The 23,642-nt window shown below is 37.2% G+C and overlaps 1 protein-coding gene across 5 annotated transcripts in view; it reads left to right on the top strand.

Annotated features, from left to right (window-relative positions):
* EHBP1 (EH domain binding protein 1) overlaps positions 1–23,642 on the top strand; it is a 421,355-nt gene that overhangs the window by 297,518 nt on the left and 100,195 nt on the right. For all 5 annotated transcript variants that reach the window (XM_045294210.1, XM_004710194.2, XM_030886656.2 and 2 more), the window contains 3 exons: positions 11,970–12,148; positions 12,810–12,858; positions 16,810–17,709. In XM_045294210.1, coding sequence (XP_045150145.1) covers positions 11,970–12,148; positions 12,810–12,858; positions 16,810–17,709 — 1,128 coding nt within the window. The remainder of the gene's footprint in view (positions 1–11,969; positions 12,149–12,809; positions 12,859–16,809; positions 17,710–23,642) is intronic.

The following is a 23,642-nucleotide window of genomic DNA, read 5'->3' as shown; positions in this document are numbered from 1 at the left end:
GGGTGGGGTGGGGGAAGTGTTTTGGAGCTTGCAGGTCAGGTAGAACAAGTGAGTCTATTTAGAAACCCCAAATTTGGAATATGAATATACAATCTCTTAAATTTATTCTCTCAAGTTTATTCTGTAGTATTTAGCTTCTGACCTATCCATCTGTTATTTTATATTTCAATATATACTTTAAAATGTTTTGCTTCTTATTTATAGCAATTCTGATAGTCTCTACATACTCTTAGAAATTCACTCACACAAATGATTTCCTTACCAAGCCATATAACATTATAGCTCCCAGGCCCTCATTAAATTCTATAACAATCAAAATAAGTTGCTCTCACAAATTAAAAATATTTTTCATAATTATTTTATTCATGTTTTCCTGGCTTATTTTAAATTCAATCTGTCTTTTAATGTATGTGATAGTAAACAAGCTTGAATGTGTGATACAGGCACAATGCTTTCAGATAGACATGAGGAATAAAATTTTTACCCTTCTTACAAGCTAATTAGGTAACTTCTTACAGTGTCACGGGTTCTAGAAGAAGATGTGAGACTTTTGAATCAGGGACAATTGACTTTATTACTTTTTGTGTAGGATGAGTGTCAACATGTTTGTATCTTCTACACTTGTCCCTGAGTCCTAAGAGGTGATGTGAAGGGTCAAACGAATGCTGCACACACCGTGAGTTTGCATCACTGCTGAAGAACACTGAACTCTTAAGAATCTACAACAACAAAAACAGCTATCAGAGTCAACTCCACTTCATGGCAATCCATGTGTGTCAAAGTTGCACTGTGCTCCGTAGAGTTTCCAGTGACTGGTTTTTAGAAGTAGATTGCCCCCCAGAAGCACCTTTCTTCTGAAGAGCCTTTGGGGACACTTCTACCTCCAGCCCATCTTTTAGCAGCTCAAAGCATTAACCATTTACATCATCCAGGGACTCTACTACGTTTATAGCAAGCATTAAACGAGTCTGCTCATTTTCCCAGAAGAAGGTAGCACATCATACCTCAGTGTTGTTGCTTGTACTTCCCTGAGAAATGGCCTGGATAAAAAGCAGTCAGGGCATTGCATTCTTGGCTAACTCAGTCAAGCTATGGGAGAGTGTATCATAGCCCTTTGATCACAATGTACTTCATCCTATTTCCCGCCCTCCTTTCTTCTCCTTTTTGCAATTACTGTGCTCCTTTGGATGATATTGCCAATATAATAATTATTGGGCTTGGCATTTCACCTTCTCTAAATCACTCTTTGATTTACACCACAAATGAGGACTTTTGCAGTTATTGGTCCTTTAGATAAGCATAGAATTGCCCAAGTGGTGATTACTTAAAGTTTGTCCCAATGTGGGGTTTGAAACCATACATTACTCTGTCTTGCTTTTTTTTTTAACTTGTACTTTGTAATGAATCTTTATTCAAATATGGTTTTATGCCATGATGCATTATTCATTTTGAAAATACTGATTCCCAAGAATACAGATCTTTAAATGTCACATTTGATTCCATAATATATTTTAAAAGTTGTTAATATCACCAGCAATCTCTTCTGACAAAATTTTAAATGTATTCTTTCCCCACTACTATTGTACAAGGACCTATTTCTTGCCTATCTAGTCTGTATAATTTATATTATCTTTAGTCTAATATTAAATTTTATTTTATGCTTTCTGTCTTTTAAAAATTCTGCCTTGTATGAGTTGTAGGTTTTTGTTGTATTACGTATATTTGTTTCTTCTGATAATTTGTATGACTTGAGTTTGCTGAGTGTTATGCCTTGGGCCCTTAATTAGGGAAGTTGGGCTTTCTGACCCACAGAAGTGGAGCTGAGTGCCTTGGGCTGAGACTTCCTGGAGTAGGGTGCCTCTGGGTACTTAATTCTGGGAGCAGGCTTTGCTGACCCATGGAACTTGAGCTGAATGCCTTCTGGTTTAGACTTACAGTGGAGTAGTATGTCCCTTTGAGCATTTATTAGCAAACCTCAAAAAACTTTGTAACATATCCTGATAAACAACTCACCCTGAGCATTTCTCACTGGTGTTACAATGTGTTAACTTCCTTAATAAACCCTGTAATCAGGAATATTGCCCTGTATAGCCATTGCAATGGATATTAGAATCTAGAGCTCAAGTACAGTAGTAAGACAACACGCTTCCCTAAGGGAGATCCTTGGTTACAACACTCACAACTCGCCCCCGAGAACCCGCAACCTTTGTTTTTCAGCATGTATTTTGTTGTTTATACCCCAGCCAAAAGCAGTTTGCAAAGCAGGGTCATTTTTTCTCAAGAAACAATGTTGTCTGGTAACACAGCTGACATTTCACGTTTAACACAAGCTAATACATTTCCATGGAAAGACTGCTAGAACGTAAATTCAAGGTTATTTCCTCTTGGAAAAAGGTGCGGACCTGTTGATTAACCCTTGCACCCCAAGGAAAATTGGGCATATTGTTTTTAAAATTACTCTTAAATTCTTGATATTTCTTTTACTATGAATGGTCTTAAAATGTTTCATTTCTGGCATTTTCTCGGTGTATAGGAATGCAGTTAATTTTGCATATTGATTTATAGTGGCATTAATAAATTCTTACTCATCCTAATATATTATCTGTAGATCCTTTGGATTTTTTACTTATTCAGTTATATCACCTGTTAATAATGTCAATTTCACGGTTTTCTTTCTTTTTTCAAATGTTTATATCTTTTAAAAAATGTTTAATTGTATGACCAGGTGTCATATGACAATGAATAAAATGATCATAGTTTTCATCATTGTCTCATTGTAAATCTCAAAGGCTAGACTTAAAAATTCACCATTATGATATTTCCAATATGCTTATTGCAAATGAAGGGAGCTTCTATTATTATAGCTTCATAATTTATGGTTTTTTAGATTACAAATGGGTACGGAATTTTATTAAATGCTTTTCTACATAAATATAGATAATTATATCTTCCCTATATAACCTGTTAATATGGCAACTACCTCAATAGATGTTTTAATGTTAAGACAAATGTGCACACCTAAGATAAATCCACTTTGTTCGATAAAAATATGTATATATAAATTGTTTGGGTTTGATTTGCTATATCTTTATTAAGATATTTACCTCTGAATTTATGAGGTGATGTTAGCCTCATGAAGTGAATTAGACATTACATCTATATGAAAGGACTTCAAAACTAGTGTGGAAATTTTTCATTATCTTTTGTTGTGTTTTCTGAGTTTTTTTTAACACACAAAATAATACTTTCACATACTCAGTTTAAAATTAATCAAACATACACTAAAGAGGGATTGATAATGACCGATAACTGGAATGTGAAAGTTGGAAACAAGGAGGATCAGTAGGTAAAAACATGGCTTGCGTGGTAGAAATGGTGGTGAAATAGCAGGATTTACATTGGCTGTGACTTTTCTTAAGGAAATCACAGACTTGTTTTCTTTCCTGAGGTGCCACTGGGTGGATTCAAACCACCAACTTTTTTTTTTAATAAATCATTTTATTGGGGGCTCTTACAGCTCTTATAACAATCAATTGTATCAAGCACATTTAGAAATATGTTGCCATCATCATTTCTAAAACATTTTCTTTCTACTTGAGCCCTTGGTATCAGCTCATTTTTCCCCCTTCCTCCCTCGCCCTCCCACTCTTGTGAACCCTCGATAATTTATAAATTATTTTTATATCATCCACGTTTCTGTTGTTCATCCCCCTGGTAGGGGGGTATGTAAATCATTGTTAATGGTTCTCCCTCGTTCGCATCAAAATGGTTCTTTGTTTTGGGTCTTCTGATGCCTGATACCTTATCTCAACAACACCTTCTGATCATATGAGTTGGTGTGCTTCTTCCATGTGGGCTTTGTTGCTTCCCTGCTAGATGGCCCCTTGTTTAACTTGAAGCCTTTTAAGACCCCAGGTGCTATATCTTGTAATAGCCGGGCACCATCAGCTTTCTTCACATTAGCTTATGCCCCCATTTTGTCTGCAGCAATCGTGTCAGAAAGGTAAGCATCACAGAATGCCAGGTTATTAAAACAAAGTTTTCTTGCATTGAGGGAGGACTTGAGCAGAGGCCCAATATCCGTCTGCTACCTTAATACTTAATCTAAAATATATCTACATAGCACTGTATAGCTATTGTTATATATTAATCTGTTTACATATGTACATGCCTATGGTTATACTTCTATAAATGTCTTTTGCCTCCTAGTTCCTACTTTTACTTTCCTCCTGCCCTACTATTATGTTCAACCTACATTTGGCTCTCTGTACTTCCTTTCGGCTACATTGCAATTGATTAAACCCTACCAGGCATTCTATGTCCTTCTTGCCATAGATTTTAGATCTCTTGTTGTTCCCTTGTCCCTGGGTTTGTTAGCTCCTCCCTTCTGTCCCTCCTCTTCCTCCTCTCCCCTGTCCCCTGGAACCATCAGTCTTGTTATTTTCTCCTCAGGATTGTTTATTCTGCCTATCTTAGATAGACAGACATTTTTTTTTAAATAGCCTATGAATAGTTCCAGGTCTGTCTGCTGACCTTTATGAATGTTTTCTGATCAGGTCTGATGCGGTACCAAACTCTGAACCTCAAGCCTGAAGTCTATTTTCATAATTCCTCAGGGACTTTGTTGCTTTGCTCCCCTTGCTGCTCTTTTTAGCTCCTTTCGTGTTACACCCAGATGTGTATGTGTGTGTGTCTGGGTGTGTTGGGGGGTGGGGGAGTGTTGTCAGACCTGCTGCTCCTAGCGGGAAATGTTGTCCTTGAAGCTTGGTAGGCCAGGATGCTGTTCTCTCTCTCTCTCTCCCTCACCCCACCCCTCTTCATTTGCTCCCATGTGGTTTGGGCAGACCTGCCACTCTCCCCTGGTTGTATCTTCAGTGCTTTTCTCTGTGGTGCATTCTTCTGGGGGAGAAGGGGGTCGACGTAGCTGGGATAGGGGATGCTCTTGCCCAGCAGACCTCTCTGTTACTTCACTGTTTCATGCCCATATGTTGTCCTCAAGGCATACCACACCAGGTTGAGGTCTGGTTCCTCTCTCCCATTCTTCTAGAGACATAAAAAGTACCCTCTCCATGGTGGATTAGTGTCCTATTCCCACAATGCCTTGTCTTTCCCCTATTTTTGTTTTTTTCCCCCCCTTCTTTATGTTGGTATGCTGTGTGCATCAGTGGGCTTGGTCTGTCCCCTGCTGTGTGCCTATCCCTTAACCCATAAAGTATGTATTGAATAGCATTTCTTCTGTTCCGACTGTTGATTGGACCTACCTCAGTGGACTCATCCTGTCCACCAACTTTCTAATTAGAAGCAGAGTGCTTGAGTATATGTGCCACTCAGGGAACCTGGAGGGGGACTAGTCTCCTATTAATGATAGGAGAAGTACCTTCTTCTTATGTTTATATATTTTCCTAATTCAGGCATAATCTTTCTGATTACCTAAAAGCAGAATAGTACAATCTTGTTGGAGGCTGTTGTTTTGAGCTTAAAAGTGTTAAGATTGATTGAAAGTTCCTTTAATCATCATTTCTGGAAATTTGAGAACAGCTCCCAGAATCAACAGTTCTTCATGCCATTGAGTCAATTTTGACTTGTAGTGACCCTATATAGCACAGAACTGCCCCTTGTGGGTTTCTGAGATAGTTTTGTGGCGTGGACGGCTTGCTCTTTCTCCCAAGGTGTGGCCAGTGATTTCAAACTGCTGACCTTGTGGCTAACAGCCCAATGCATGATCCACTATGCCATCAGGGCTCCTTAATGAATAGTAGGGGGAGTAAAATGTTGCTCAATTTAGGTACTAGTAGTCTATATTTCATTGCTTTACACTTAATTAGCCCTAGTGCAAATAATCTAAAATCCTAAGTAGTGAGTAAAAGGAGGCTTTTATTAACAGAATAATCCAAAGCCTTAAATTATTTGGCTCAATTGCCTTTTGTTATCAATTAATTTAACATATACAGGGCAGTGATCAAACGTCTGCAGAAGATAAGTTGACTCTGAGGCATTTCTTAAGAAACACGATTTCTACTGTGATCCTAAAGCCTGCGTTGTTGTCCAATGTGAAATGGCTCTGTGTACTGTTTAAGAGCACAGGCTGTGGAGTGGAAATGCCATGGTATAAATGTCAACTCTGTGTCCTAGCTGTGCAACCACAGTTTCCTCAGCTGTAAGTGGAGAGTAACAACGTCTGTGCCAAAGGAAATGTGGCAGTAGATGAACAAACTCAGTAAAGGTCGTAACAGGGTAGGTGTTCAGTGTATGTATACTGCAGTTTAGTGAAAAATTAATAATTATTTTCATTAAAAGAACGGAACATATAGTAAATGAGAAATCTAATCAATTCAATATGAGAGATACTATGCTAAGGAACTTTGGAGTTGTTTTTTTTTCCCTGCTGCATGCAAATAGGGAAGGATTTCATGTAGGAAATGACAGTTGAACTGAATCTTGAAGATAGAGTAGAATCTGTCCTACGTAGGACAAAAGATGTCCCAAATTTGCAGGGGTGAGGGTGGGAGATGGGTTTCAGACAGCAAAGCATGGTTATTTTAGAGAATCCTAAAAGGGGCATACATTAACTCAGATTTGGGGTTCGACACTCGGAAATATTTGGATAGCACATCTTGTGCTCTTGAGAGCCAATGGAGACTGTGCTGCTTTAAAAATATTGCTGCTCTGACAGAGGCTCAGATAGGAAATATGGAAGAACACCCTTTAGGAAGATTTTCAGTAACCTAGACAAAAGGAGACCGATTACAGAGCCATTCAGTGATAGGATCAAAACTGCCCATGAATGATCTAGTAAGAGATGATAGGTGAAGAGAGATTTCAGTGGTGATTCTGGGAGAAAATGTTTAGACATTTGGGACCAGAGCAGTGTCATTTGTAAACACAATGAAAATGAAGCAGGTTTTAAAGAAAGATGATAATTATAGGTCTGACCATATTGAGTTTGAGTTTTATGTGAGTGGACAAACAGCTGCAGATGTCAACTTGAGTTTGAACTATAAATTTATATATGGGAATCATCTGCATAGAAGTGATAGTTGGAATTCTGAGAACGGCTCAGCTCATAAAGTATGGAGAAAGGAAGCTATTCAGAGCCATAGCTACAGGAATATGTACCTATGAGGAGATGAGTGGAAGAAGAAGATACATTAAAGGGGGAAAACATCATTGTTGAAATACAAAAAACTTGGCAATAAATTATTTGAGTTCTCTGAAAGAGATGCAGCAACTGTCTTTAATAAAAATAAGTAGGTAGTCTTGCTATGTCTTTATTTTGTATCTTTCAAATAACAACAAATCCCGCAAACATCAGCAGTGGTCTGCGTGGCATGGCGGTGGTAGGTGGGGAGGAGAAAAGGTAAAATTGACGTGGACTTGGTGTCATTAGTGACAAGCAAGTTCATCTCAAACAAACAAACTATTTGTATAAAGTGCTATGTTAGTAGAAACCATCAAACAAACAAATTATCTATAATGTGCTATGTTAATAGAAACAACACATGAATACTGTGCATAATAGAACATAGAACTATTAAGTGAAATAGTGATCTTATTTTCTACTCCTACTCTCCTATTGCCATTGAGGAGCTCTAATGGGTGCAGTGGCTGGGCACTCAGCTTCTAACTAAACCATCAGTGGTTCAGACCCTGCAGGGTACTCCGTAAAAATGTACAACCTCGGAAACCCCAGGTAGCAGTTCTACTCTGTCATGGAGGGTCAGTTTGAGTTAGATCTGACTCTGCAGCCATGGTTTTGGAGTTTGTTCAGACCTAAGGGACCACTTCAGATGAAGGGACCCTGGTGCAATGAGCTAAGTATTGGACTACTGAGTTATTAGAGGTTCTAACCCACCATCCAGTCCACAAGAGAAAGATGAAATTATCTGTTCAATAAAGAGATACAGCCTTGGAAACCATAAGAAGCAATTCTACCCAGTCCTGTAGGGTTGCTGTGAATTCATCAGCTCAACAGTGGATTTGGTTTTACTTCAGACTAGCTGCATAATCATCATGGTTGACATCTAATTCTAGTTCTCAGTTAAAGCTAGATCAATGCAATTTTTCCCCGACAGTGGCTTGATTGAGAGAGAGCTGGAAGGTGCACATAGTTAAAGAGAACCGATGATTCTAATCGTAAATTATAATTAGATAAGCTTTTATAAATTCCCTCTCTAAATGCATCAAAAAGATAACCTTAATATCTATGCTTCACTTTCCCAATATATTAAATAGATAATGCCCTCTCACTCATCTGTCTGGTCACTGGAAAGTTACAAAAAGAACTGCTAAAGAGTCATTGCAATATTTGAAAGTCAGACATTACTCTCTACGGCCAGATTTGGGTTTCTTTTCTTATTGGGAAATAAATTTTAATGACATGCAGACTTTTTTTTTTCTTTAGCTAATTTTAGCTAAGTACACTCAGCCATTTTTTAACACAAGGCATCGAGATTATCTTATATTTAAAGCTCGCATCGAGATTATCATATATTTAAAGCTTTACTTGCAAAGAAATACTAATTTGAAGAATTTCATGCCCTTAGGAAGTTTCCAAAGAGGCTAAAAAAAGGAATCTCGTACTGATAATGTATTGATAGTGGTGATAATCATTACAGTTAATATTTACTAACCACATCATGTTTATGTGCCACACACTGTTAATTGCTTTGCATATATTTATTCATTTAAAAATATTTATTGAGTGCTTCATATGTACCAGAAACTCTTCTGGGCACTTGGGATAGGTTAGCAAACAAAACAAAGTTTCCTGTTCTCATGGTCTTTTTATTTACTATGGGCAGGCAGATAATAACCAATAAGCATAATAAATATAGCATATAAGCATATAGACTGTCAACAGATAAATACTGTAGGGAAAATAAAGTAAGGTCAGGGGAGCCAGGAATGCTGGGGTGGGATTGGACAAGAAGATGGGTTGTATTACTAAAGGAAGTGTTCAGAGTTAATCTGCGGGAGGAGGCCACACTGGAATTAACCATCTAGTTAGCTGAGAGTGTCCAAACAAATGGAAGAGTTTGGGCTAGCCCCTAAAGCTGGAAAATGTCTGGCATATTCAGGAAATATTAAGAGGTCAATATGGTTCAAAGTGATGTAGAGAATGGTAGATGCCAGAAGAGGTAATGAAGGTGTTACTACACCAACACTAAGAAGTAAGTAACACAATTCCCATTTTACAGATGAGAAAACTAAGAGAAGTCAGGTACCTGCCACATCACGATCATACGGTACATAAAACTCAAGGACTTGCAATTGCTGGAGTCTTAAGCACTTTGATTTAGTTACATGCTGAAGATTCCCAAATGATTTAGCTGCTGATTTTTTTGTGACCCTTTGCAAAATATCAGTTGAAAATCCAGCAATTCTGGGGTGGATAATTCATTTAACAATAGCTCTAATCCAACCTGACCATATTTACAGTGTTTGTAATTTCATCGGTGTTTCTTCAATTACACATGACTTCTTTTTCTTGGAATTGTAATAAGCATTCCTATGAAGATGTTTTAATAGAAGGCCCTGTTGTGTTAGGACAAACTCAAAATTTTGGTTCAATTCTTGTACCTTTTTTCATTGTGAGCTTTGTTGTATGCAAGGATTTTTTATAATCATAATGACAGCATATTTTCTTTAATTCTTATATACAGAAAGCTATTCTAGATCATAACATGATCTTGACATCTGTACATTGCCTAACCTATGGTGATGTAGGGGGTTACACATTGGGCTGCTAACCGCAAGGTCATCAGTTTGAACCCACCAGCTACTACTCCTTGGGAGAAAGATGTGGCCTTTCTACTCCCATAAACGTTTAGTCCCAGAAACCCACGGGGGCAAGTCTACTCTGCCTTATAGGGTCACAATGAGTCAAAGTTGACATGATGGCAGGGAGCTTGGAGCTTGAGCTACTCTATGTAAGTGCTACCTACTCATATTCAGAAGGACTCAAGTAATAATAATTACAAATCATCTGGCTCAAAACATGTTTGAAATGCATCACTGTCTTAATAATATAATTTTATATAGAAAAACATTTTAACAAAGAAAATTATTTAAGTAATAGATAAAAATAAAACCAAATAAGCCCACTACCACTGAGCCAATTCTGGCTCCTAGTGACTACGCGGGGCATAGTAGAATTAACTGCCTCGTAGGGTTTTCAGAAGCACCTGACCTCATATTTTTCCCGCTGAGCAGCTGATGAGTTTGAACCCAGTGGAGCCTGGGTTAGCAGTTGTGCTCATCCCCCTGCACTGTCATGGCTCTTAAGTACTAGGATTCTAAGAAAAAAATGTTTGCAACCAGTTCATTGATCCCATGAGTTTATCTATAGATCGCTCCACTTCATGTGACTATAGGTTATTTGGAAGACACAGTGGATCATTATTTACACATATTTGATTGTTAAAACTGCAATGCTAAAAATTGAAAATCACCAGGGCCGCCTTGGTTTCCGGGGCTATTGAAAGTTTTCTGCCTTTGACAGGGTATAACTTACCACGTTCTATCGTTTGCTATTAGTGAAACATATTCGAGTTTTCCTTCTATAATGGGTTTCTGCCTTACCCAGGTCTGGCTTTTGTAGGTGATACTGTATAGGTTCTAAGATAAACTGATTAGATAGGAATTCCATTTTCACCTGCATCTTTGTCTTCAAATAGTTGATTCAAAATTATTTGTTTTTATTAGCTGTTGCTTTTTCAGCATTGACTTTCTACAGGTGGATTCTTTGAATAACATTTTGCTAGATTTATTGTTGCTTACATACCTACTTATTAATCTGACAGTTAATAAAATATGAGGAATTATGTTCTTGGCACTTCTTAACACTCTCCCAACACAAGCATTGAATGCATAAATCATAATTATGTGGGGAATGACGGTGTTAATGGCTTGGTGCTAATATGCTTTGTCACATGGAGGCATCGTTGCTCTTTCTTAAGTAGGCAGTGTTAAGAAACCCTTCTTAATACACTTAAATGATACACGGAGTAAATAATTGTTCTCTTTTTACCTTATTGTAAAGAACCTCTTCTGTGTCTAAGTCTTATAACAATAATTGATAGCAAGATTTAAAAGTTCGGAAACATTGAAATATTTAGTATTTTTCTTTATGGGTTTTCAATTGTATCAGCCTTTGTAGTCATACAATGAAATTTTTGTTCTTTAAAACAATAAAACATGGTTCTCAGAATAACAAAAGTTTGGAATAAAAACGTTGCTATGAAGTTTCATTGTTGTCATTTTTAATTTAAGTGTGGATTAAGTTGGATGAGCGACCAGTATCTCCTTCAGATTTAGCATACACACAACCTACTCTCCTTGTAATCTAAAGTAGCTCTCAATACTGATTGAACAACATCCCGAATAATCCCAAATTATATACTGTTGTGTGTTGTTACTGTTACTACCTGTTGCTAATAGCTCCCAAACTACTTTTGCCATCATTATATTTATATAAGAAGGGTGTTTGAATATGATTATCATTGTGTTGCTTATTTAAGAGGCATTGGTTTTTGTATTTAAAACAAAGGATGATTTTGATCCTTCTAGTACTAACAATTCTGTGCTAGTTAGACTGCAAAATGTATTATTTTACTCTAGTTGAGAGAAGTATATTTGTATTTAAGGTATGAGAGTTATACAGATAGCTAGTCTTAAGTATTTAAATGCTTTAACATGATGTGTCCATCAATATAGCTCTTGGCCTGTTCTTATGTATAAGTTTAAAATCTTGTATATCTATTTCCTTGTCAGGCAACTGCCATGGGCTAAAACTGAAGATAATAACTTGACTCATGTCTCCCTGTTGCAAGTTACAATTGTCATGAAATGACAGCGTTGAAGGGCCTAACCTGACATCAAAGGATTCAGATGATCTCGTTAGGTCAATTAATGTTAATTTTCATCTTCCATTAAATTCTTTTCATGTTTTCCTCTTTTTCTCTTTCTAGCCAAGTCCTATACCAAGTCCTGTTTCGGGGCGAAAGCCAAATGCTAGTCAGTCACTGCTTGTATGGTGCAAAGAAGTTACAAAAAACTACCGGGGAGTAAAAATCACCAATTTTACTACATCATGGAGAAATGGTTTATCTTTTTGTGCAATATTACACCACTTTAGACCAGATTTAATGTAAGTAAAACATTTTTCAGTCCCTATGACTGTTTTTTAAAGGTTTTTAAAATAGCAGAAACTCATTTCTTTGTGCATGTCCTGAATTGATTTTATTTGTTTATTGCCTTTTCATTAGAAATAACCCCCCTTTTGCATTTTGAGAGAAGAAATATATTCCAGGAAGAAAAGTCTATTTTTGTAGAGACCTAAGAACAATCATTTCCTTTAAAACATTAAAAAAAAAATTCTCCTTAATCTCATATAAAGAACCATCTTCAAAATATTATGAAAATTGTGTTTGTTTTTAAATGAAATGAGACAAATAAGCCTGTATGTTTACAACAAAGAATTACTTCATGGTAAATTTTGGTTGTCAAGGCTTGTCTCTGGTCCCCTGCCTTAACTTTTCTTTGAGATGGGAACTTTCAGGCAATGAAATTTGCAGGCAATGTGATCACTGTATCTGTCTATCTATCTATTTCCTCCATTTTCCTCACTATTAGTTTTGTTGATTGTGTTGCTGTGAAATTGCTAGTTACTCTTTGGTATTATTGAATGAATTTGGTATTGAATTTTATATTATTGAATATTAAAAATACATTTTTATATGCAGTTTGCTTTAAAAACAGCTGTTTTGTCAAATACCATATGTATCCACTGTGGCATTTTTCTCTCTCAGTGACTACAAGTCTCTGAATCCTCAAGATATTAAAGAGAACAACAAAAAGGTAAGAATTGCCACAGGGGGGATTTTATCTATATCGTTTAATTAAATATGGGCTTCTCTGCAGATTTTTATTAATTTGATGAATTTAGGTGATTTGTGAGGTCATAGCTGCGGTTCACAGAAAGGATTCTGCTTCCTGTACTTCAATCAGGATTCTCGGTTATTCTCATTTGTTGTGAATTTTTAAGGCCACCGCAAATGCAAGTCAGCTGTCAGAATACAATGTGGGTATGGGCTTGATTAGTGGGTAAGTATTTGTTAAAACAGGTTGTTTTTCTCCCAAACTGTCGTGCCACCTACAGGTACTCTTACATGAGTTTTAGAACAGTTTGATGGGAGAAGACACAGGGAACCTCGTGGGTGCACAAGAAGGAATGCGTAGGAGTTTTAGGTTCCTAGAAATAGAAAGACTATGAATATTGTTCTTTACATTTTCTGATAGATGCTATATTTTCCCACATAACTAACTAATATACTGTGATCAGCGCTTCCTGACCGTCTGGGGGATATGGATCCTTTCAATCTTCTGGGCAGCCGTGTAGGCCTAAGTTGCTGGAGTCCACTGGGCCGACTGAGTGTGGCTGCAAGCTGACTTCCCTGTTTACCCCAATGCCTGCCATGCAGTATTATAAATTTCTGTGTGCCAAAACATGAAAAAGAAGGGAGACACCTAATTCTGCACATAGTAGGTGCTAAGTTGATGGGTTCTTTTGTTTTGGTTGGATGTTTGCACTAATTGCATCTTTCAACTTTCGAGGGAGTGAAATGTCTTACAGCAAGAGTTTTTAACCTGGGATCTGTGCACAGAATTCAAGGGGTTCTGAAGCACAGTTAGGGAATTTTTTCTCTCACTATTTTTACTTTGAATTTTCAATGTTGGCAACAAACTACTGTTACATCAGTGATACCTAAGAATTTTTAACCTTTAAAATCACAAGTGTTTTCATACCTTCTCTGAAAATATCTCTAAATGCCTTTTAAACTTCTAATATCTTCAAAATTACTTGATTTAATGTGTTCATTAAATGTCTATGCATTACTTTTTACCAAATGTGGTTTTACTAATATTCTGATGGTTTATTTTTCAAAATTTTTGGTTTCATTTACACTCTTCATATTTTTTGCACTTACTTAAAACCTTTTCTGAGAAGGGGGAGAAGGGGACCAGGGGGTTTCCATAAGTTTCAGCACAATGCTAAAAGGGTCCACAGGTAAAGGAGGTAATAATCTCTGGCCTAGTTTTTGGTCTAATCAAAAGTAGATTATTGAAAATGCCATTGACAAAAACTATAAACAAAAAACTGTAGAAGTTCAGTTAACAGACAGATATTTAAATGAAAAAAAATGCTTGCTTCCCTGCGCTCGGAAAACTAAAAATGTATATCTTATTTTACTTTTCTTTGGTTGAAGTTTAGTGTGTGTGTGTGTGTGTGTGTGTGTGTGTGTGTGTATGTGACTACTAGGCGTTAGCCCCAAAGTAACACATTAAAAATTTTTCTTTTTAAATGAAATATCCCCCCAGAGAAAGGCAACCTTTAAAAATAAGACTTAACAAGTCTTCTCTATAGCAATCAATTTTATAATGACATGCTACAAAGTAAGTCATGTCCTAAATTATTTTTTGTATGATTTTTGAAACTGCATCTATCAAAGTCAAAATACCTTATTTTTCATCAATTAATTTAAATTATCTTTTTAGATGTATATTTTTTACCTGCACATGCTTGCATTTGAATACTATATTAAACTAATTCAAAGGAGGATATAAGCATTCTATAAAGAAACCATCAATATTTTCCAAAGTGGCCCTTTCAATTTTCTGCCCAAAATTTTGAGAAGGAAACACTGTTGATTTTACCTTTATATTTCTAAAGAATGTAAGGAATCTCCTTAGAGCTTTAATGACACTCATTGATATTGCTTTTTCAGGAACTATAATGATGAACATGATCTCAGATTTACATTTTACTACACCAAAAAGAATATCCCATTACATTTTTTTTCTCTCAATTATATCTTCCCGGCCAGATGATTATGGTTCTCTGAGAGAATTTTAATTTAGATGCTCTTATTCATTGCGCTATTCAATAAGTGATTGTTTTTGTAGTCATTCCTTTTCATCACCTCGCAACTTCTTGCCTGGTATCTACATTGAGTATCTCATTGGCTACCTGCAGATTTATTTCCGGCTTTACGCGGTTTTCCCTGATAACCCCAGGTGCCCTGGATTGGACTAACTGCAGCCAAGAAACAATGCCCGTGTCTTAAGTTCCAGGCAGACACATAACATAGCTCACAGTGACTCCTCTTTCTCAATTAAAATAACATCTAGGAACAAATAAGACAGTTTTCTTTGAAAGACTTTTGTTTCCCTTTGAGCACAGGCAACTATAAAGACAGTAAGTGATTGACCATAACAGAAGAGGTTAACCTCCGGGGAAGTTTCTTGACCTAGTGTTCAAGAAACTTGGTTTGTTTTTAAATGTTTTTTAGTGCAATTAGTGTGCATAAAATGAATTGCTACATGAAGCATAGTACCCGCAGGAGTTCCCCCACAAGGAAGTTAATCATTTTCCCAGGTCTGTAAAAAGTGCTGAATAGAGAAGGTGACATCTGATCTTAACCAGTGTGTCGGTGTTTTAGATAATTGGGAAATGTTTCGAATACTGCCTGTGGTGCTTTTCCTGATGGTCTGCAATTGATGTCTGTCAATCTAGTTGTCAAGACGCATGAGGAGGAAAATGACTTTAATTTTCCTAAAACATGTAAAACTACAAACAAGCCTCCACACGCACACCCACTGAGCCATGCTCTCTAGTCACTGTTGAGGTGCCTGGAGTATGGAGCCGAGTGCTGTGAAAATTGAAGAGGTTTTAATATTGCAATTTATTTTTCATTTTCTTTCTTACTTGTTCCACAACAGTTATTAAACTACAGGAAAAATAGTAGGAGACAAAGATTAAATTTAAAGGTAGAAATGCACTTTAACATGAATTGCTACATGACTTACTAACATTTAAGTAATACTCTTGAGTTGTGATCCCAAATATAAGTGGCTAAGAGCAATAGGTATTTTACACCCCAAAGTAAGACTATTACAAGAGGAACCTTCCTTTCTCCCAAGTATAGCTAAACATTAATGCTTCTAAGATACACAATGCTGTTTTCAAGGGTTAGTTCAGGATAGTAATAATTAATTGTAAATTGAGAAACAGCTTTGATTCTTTAAAACTAGAAAAACCTGATGTGCCACAGTCATTTAAAGGCTAACAAAAATAATACAATGCAGCCTCACATTCTCAACTGGGTTGTAGTTCTCAATTTAGTCTTTCTAAAATGGATGAAGTGAAAATGAAGTCACTCTCCTTATTATGAAAATCAATCTTAAATGGGCATTTAAAAAATGTTTCTATGTGTCTAGGCTTAAATAGCATTTACTTGGAGTTTCTGTCAGGTAATCTGGGAGCTAGTTCCTTTGGGTTGTCTAGCTGTATTTTTTGTTCTGAAATCACTACAATTACATGGCTATGAAGAAAAGAGCCAGGAATGATAGCGTTTGCGATTGATCTGTCTAATGTTTCTTCATGCCTCAGTTCCTTATTGGGAAAATCCACTCTAACATAGTTTTGTGTGTTTTAACTCAACGTTTTTGCTAAATTTCTTTACTAGAAAAGATGCTTTCAAATGCCTCTATCTCCCTTTTATAAATTTCTGACTTTGAGAATTTTGTTCTTGTCATATGTCATGATGTCGGTACATAACATATATCCATGCATAACATGTCCTCTAAGAGCAACAAACAAGCCAAGTCTGATTGTAAAATGCCATCAGTTATGAGTCTGCAAAAATGTTGCTGGGGGTGGGAAATGAAAAAAATTAATATTTCACATTTTAAAAATGCGTTGATTGTGTGGGCTATTCAATATACCTTTTGTTTTTCCTTTCTTTGAAGGCATACGATGGATTTGCCAGCATAGGAATTTCCCGATTATTGGAACCTTCTGACATGGTTTTACTAGCCATTCCTGACAAACTGACTGTTATGACTTATCTCTATCAAATAAGGGCACATTTCAGCGGCCAAGAACTAAATGTCGTTCAGATAGAGGAAAACAGCAGTAAAAGCACATATAAAGTTGGAAACTATGAAACAGATCCAAACAGTTCTGTTGATCAGGAAAAGTTCTATGCAGAGCTTAGTGATCTGAAGCGGGAGCCTGAACAGCAGCCTACCAGCGGAGCAGTAGACTTCTTATCTCAGGACGACTCCGTATTTGTAAATGATAGCGGGGTTGGAGAGTCAGAAAGTGAGCATCAGACTCCTGACGATCATCTTAGTCCAAGCACAGCCTCCCCTTACTGTCGCAGGACTAAAAGTGACACAGAACCCCAAAAGTCCCAGCAGAACTCTGGGAGGACTTCAGGATCTAATGACCATGGAACGTGTTCCAACACAGATGCAAACCAAGCACAGGGTTCGTTAGGCAAGAAGAAACTATTGAAAACAGAGATTTTAGACTTAAGTGACTTATATGTTAGCGATAATAAGAAGGCTGTGTCTTCACCCGTAATTTGTGAGGAGGCAGATGAACAGAAGCTTCAGACAGGAGAAGTTAATAGTAACTTGGAGCAAGAAAAATCGGAGAATTCCGGACCCTCAGAATGCAGATCAGATCCTGAGTCGCCTATTAAAAAGACAAGTTTATCTCCTCCTTCTAAACTTGGGTACTCATACAATAGAGATGCAGACCTTGCGAAGAAAAAACGTACTTCCCTGAGGCAGACAGAGTCTGATCCAGATGCTGACAGAACCACTATAAATCATGCAGATCATCCCACAAAATCAGTCCAGGTAAGTGAATTAGGATGATGAATGAATGTTAAATAAATAGTTACTCGGTGTTTTTGTTTCCTTTTTTATTCATAAAACACTTTAAGATGTAAAGATGTACTTAGGACCTCATTTTAGATGTTACAGTGACTTAAAGGTGAAATATATTTTCTCACCAGAGAAAAATCTGGAATATATCCATTTTCGACTTAAAATTTATAGTATCATTTTTTTAAAACTATAAATAAATCCCACTTTTAAGAATGAGACTGTCAACTTTTCAAATAAAAATATTACTTCTGTACCTATTAAAGGCTATTTTAATATGAGTAAGTCAAAGACATTTCAATATTCCACTTAGTAAGAACATCCTTCTGAATTTGTATAAGGACAATTTATATATTTCTTATTTTAAAGCATTTTCCTTATATACCTTAGTTGCATTGAATTTGTATTTTCTGTCCCACTGCTACTTGTGATTTAAAATTTCCCATAGCATTCAGATTTCTCCCCATGAACAGGTATTTACTGTATTTAATGAACATTTTGGTAACAGCAATTATAAGATATGCCACAAAGAAAGGAAAAACTATGAAGTTTCATAATATTCTTATCACTTAGAATTTTTATTTTATACCTATGGAATGAGCTATATTAACCTTAATTTTTTTATCATATAACACTTATGTATACAGTTTAATTTTGGGCAAATTAAACTGATTATAGCCTTCCTGACTTTTTTTTTACCTCCACGGCAACTGCTTTTTTAATCATGAAATAACAAACAGCATCAAACCTAGCAAGCTTGCCATTCTACCGGAACACTGGCCTAGAGCCTTCAAAATCATCAGTGTCTTGGAAAACAAAAACATTTTTAAGATTCAGATGAACTGTCTTCAGTGAGATAAAAGCCTCATTTTTCCCCCCAAACCCACGGCCGTGTAGTCAATTCAGACTCACATCTAAATGCAATATGTGACCCGTCACAAGTTTGGATATATATAGCCCACGCCCCAGGGGGATGAACAACAGAATTGTGAGTGGAGGAAGACAACGGACAGTGCAAATCACGAAATAACAACAAGAATATATAATTAAGGATTCACTAGGCTAGGAGGGTCAGGGAGGAATGGGGAAAAAGTGGAGCCAATACCAAGGGCTCAAGCAGAAAGAAAACGCCTTGGAAAAGGCTGAAACAACATATGTACAAATGTGCTGGACACGATTTATTGATGATTTGTCATAAGATTTGCAAGAGCCCCTCCCCCTGGAATATAATTAATTAAAAGATAATAATAATAAAAGAAAAATGTAATCTGTGAACTTTGATTGGATTTTTAAAAATCATTTTATTGGGGGCTTCCACAGCCCCTATCACCATCCATACATAACATCCATTATGTATGTCCAGGATAGCTGCACACAAGTTGCCATCACTGCCCTCAACACTTTCCTTCCACCTGAGCCCTTGATATCAGCCTCCCACTTCCCCCCACCTCCCCTCATGAACCCTTGATATTCTATAAATCCCACCCCACCCCCATGTCTTACACTAACCACTGTCTGCCCTCACCCACCCTTCTGCTATCAATCCCCCTAGGAAAGGGCTATATGTAGATCCTTGTGATCGGTTCCCCCTTTCTTCCCCCCACCTTCCCCTTCCCCTCCTTTTATCTCTATTCTCATGGTTGGTCTTGAGGGGTTTATCTGTCCTGGGTTCCCTGTGTTTCCAGCTCTTATCTGTACCCGTGTACATGCTTTAGTCTAGCCAAATTTGTAAGGTAGAATTGGAGTCCTGATAGTGGCAGAGGGGGTGGGGGGGAAGGAAGCGTTAAAGTACTAGAGAAAAGTTGTATGTTTCCTTGGTACTAATAGCACCCTGACTGACTCATCTCTTCCTTGTGACCCTTCTATAGGGGAATGTCCAATTGTCTACAGATGGGCCTTGGGTCTCCACTTCATGCCACCACCACCACCCTGTGTCCCCCATTCACCTTGATAAGATTTTTTGTTCTGGGTCTTGGATGCCTGATACCTGATCGCATTGACACATCATGATCACACAGGCTGGTGTGCGTCTTCCATGTGGGCTTTGTTGCGTCTGAGCTAGATGGCTGCTTGTTTATCCTCAGGCCTTTAAGACCCCAGACGCTTTATCTTCTGATAGCAGGGCACCATCAGCTTTCTTCACCACATTTGCTTATGCACCCATTTTGTCTTCAGCAACCATGCCAGGAAGGTGAGCATCACAGAATGCTAGATTATTAGAACTAAGTGTTCTTGCATTGAAGGAGGACTTGAGATGAGACCCAATGTCTGTCTGCTTCCTGAAACTTTCATATGTAGCCTCTGACTCCTGTATCACTTTCTTATTTTTCCTTGGTGTCCTACTTTTATAGTAATACTAGGGCACTATTTACCTTTTTTAACTCTCATTTTCTCACAAATGTACAGTAGCATTTTCTGGAGTCTATATGATTTGCCACTATTTCAACAGATTGAATATAGAAATTTAGGTATGAGGATCCAGTTGCTTTCTACTAAGCCAAATATGAGAGAGAGCTAAAAAAACAAAACAAAAGTAATGCTTTTAAAAAACTATTAAAATACATTAACCTGTAAAGAATTTACTATTTTAACAGTTTACTCTAAAGGAAAAAAATAAATAATTTCTATTACATTTCTTAGCTTTAATCACAAAAGTAACAAATACCAATAGATATAGCACACATAAGCAAAAGCTCTTTGGGGTCCCCAGTGATGGTTAAGTCTATAGGTTCACCATGAGTCAGAATGGACTCGGTGGCACTGAGCGAGTGCCAGGAGTATCTGAGAACAAAAAGTTAGAGATTCTCTGAATCATTGCATTTCTTAAAGAAGGGTACCCTGATCTTTGGGACTTCTTTTAAGCTAAATCACTCATTGATAAATTGTCACTTTCTTGACCTTACCGGAAGTTTCCAACAGAAGATTTTGAGGCAGTAACTTGGAGTTGTATTCCTTTCTCAAGTAATCCACAAGTGGTTGTTGAATGTGACATCAGTGATTGCAGTTATGCTACCAGGAATATGCAGCACATGTTCACATATACAGTGACCACGCTGCCTGGGCTGCCACCTGGATGACAGATTGTCAAATGCCATCAATTTTAAATTTTCAAAAGGGTTAAACAGTTTTTTATCATAGAATCAGTGATAGAGGAGCTATCAGAGCAAACCCTTGTTCTACTGGTAAAAGAATCTCAGAATAAAAGGTCCTAGAACTTCACTCTCTCTGCAAGCTTTCAGAGCAGCATAGTGACCATACCATCTCAGTTGCCATCAGGTAGATTCCAACTAATAGGCCGTGTGTGTGTGTGTGTGTGTGTGTGTGTGTGTGTGTGTGTGTGTGTGTGTATGTAAAACTGCTCCGTGGGATTTTCAGTGATTGGTTTTCTTTTGGAAATAGATTGCCCTCCCTTTCTTTGCCGAAGTTTAACAGTTGCAAAATGTTGTGAGACTGAAATGCTAATATCTAATACGGAGTTTCTTTTCTCCCCTGTAAACCAGCTTCCTAAAGCAAATATGTTTAGTTAAAATTATAAATTGGTTAATATTTAAAAATTTTAAATAATCTGGTCAGGGAAGCAGTATACCTCTTAAAAACCAAAGGATAGTTACCATATTTATAAACTGATTGTAGATGGCTGATCACGTGGTTTTGTCAATAATTCGCCGGGTGACCTAGTAAGTAGCCATTTTACCATTTTGCATCTTCTGCATTAAGCAAATAATCGCTAAGTGGTGGTTTATATCTAAAAACTCTACCCTGCTGTGATTCTATTAAAATGACTTAGTGATGTGCAGATATATCTGTTAGAGGACAGAAGTAACATCTATTTATTCATTGGACATTGGTTTACTGGTCAGAATTTAATTTAAGGTAAATTTAAATGTTGTGGGCACCAGATTGGTCAAAGTAGTGTCTGACCCCAAACACAGTAGTATGGGTGCTTACACTGAAGACATACATACGCACACGTACACGTGCGCTGCCATACAGTCCATTCCAATGCATGGCGACCCCATTGGGAAGAGGAGAATTGCTCCTTCGAGTTTCAAAGACTATAAATCTTTACAGGACCAAAAGGCTCCATCTTTCCCTGCCAAGTGATTGGGAGGTTCAAACTAATGACCTTGTAGTTAGCATCCCAGTGCATAACCCACTACACTAATATAAGGAGACCAGGCGTTTACTCTGGTAGCTACTATATTTCTTCAGTCCTAAGGCACACATTTTTCCATAAGTTTTTATTTTGTACACTGTGTTTCATCAATCCTAAGTTATACATCCTTTTACATATCTAACCTCTCTTAAATCAAGATGCCACTTAGTACTTTGTCAGCATTTAATTGGCAGTGTTTATGCTTTCTTAGTAGTTCATATAATGATGGTGAGTCTTAAAATTGATGGCATGAGATTAATGCCTTACACGTATCTTAAACTTTATAATTACACGAGGTAAGTAGATGAATCCTATTTTATATAGGGGAAAACCAGGGTTCACAGAGTTGCCCAAGTCACATAAGGTTTGAAGTTAGTTCAAGTTCAAAACCAACATGTCTAAATCCAAAATCTGTGTTCCTAAATGCTATGCTAACCACATCGCTGTGTTTTTTTTTAACACATAATCATAGTAAAATATAATTAGAACTTAGATTTAAAGCTGTTAGCTTTACTAATGAGCAATTTGACAATATGCATTACATTCCGTAAAAATGTTTTGTCTCATTAAATCCCACTTCAAGGAATATTTCCTGAGGAAATAATCAGAATTTTATACATATTTACATATAAGAATAATCACAGAAGCATTTACGATAGTGGGAAAATATGAACAATCTAAATGTCAACCAAAATAGGACAGGCTAAATAAAGTCGGATGCCTCCAGCTGACAAAATCCTGGAAGGCGGTGGTGGTGCCACTGAGTGGTTATGAAGCCCGGGTGGTCCCGTGTCGGCAGAGTAAACGGCTTCTAGGGTTTTCAAGACTGTGCCCTTTCCGAAGTCCATCTCCAGACCGCACGCAGGGCTCCCGCTGCCAGCCTTTAGACCAGTGCTTAAGCACGTACTCATTTGTGCCACCTAGGGACTCCCTCAATCCTGGACCCCCAAATCTGATTCATAGCCACCCCGGGTGTGTTTCCAAGACTGTAACTTTATGGGAGTAGAAAGCCCAGTCTGTCTCCCAAGGAGCTGCTGTTGGTTTCAAACTCCGGACCATGCGGATCACATCCCAAAGTGTAATCACCACGCAGATAGCTAATTTTAAAATCATGCTTTTTTAAAAAAAAATTAAGGACGTAAGAAAATGTTCACAATATTAAGTTGAAGTAGAAATTCCAGGATTTGACAGTGTATACTCTGGGGGCCATGTTATTAATTATTTTTACTTTTTGCTTGTATGCTATATTTGCAGCTTTCTAAATGAATATGAATTACATTTATATGCTGAAAAAATAAATTGTGTTTGTGTTCTTAAGACCCAGCACAATTTTTCATGTCTGTGAAACTGTGGTTGGATCATTAAATCCTGTGGAATCACAGAATTTTGTGCTTGTGGGGTTGTTACAGATGATCTCTAATTCCTCTCATTTCAAGGATAAGGAAATAAAGGGATTGAAAAAGTAATAATAATTGAACATTTATCCAGTGCTTCCTCTGTGCCAGTGTGATGTGTGCTACTCTCTGTTGCCTAATCATTCTGAGCTTGGGTCTGTGGTTATCCCCACTCCTAAATGTAGAACCCAGCCTGAGAGAAACTGAGTAAATAGCCAACCATTAAATGATGAAGCTGGAATTTGAACCCAGATCTGTCTGACTCCAAAGTTTGAAAACCCTGTGTAGTATAATGAGAGGCAATTTTTAAGTGACCAGCTCAGTTGTTAACATTGCACTTTATTACTAGAAGAGGG

The sequence above is a fragment of the Echinops telfairi genome, unplaced genomic scaffold, assembly GCF_000313985.2.
Source record: "Echinops telfairi isolate 266 unplaced genomic scaffold, ASM31398v2 ScPeMD7_2573;HRSCAF=3158, whole genome shotgun sequence".
NCBI lineage: Eukaryota > Metazoa > Chordata > Mammalia > Afrosoricida > Tenrecidae > Echinops > Echinops telfairi.
The sequence above is the reverse complement of the archived record's forward strand: the minus strand, read 5'-3'. Positions and strand labels throughout refer to the sequence as shown.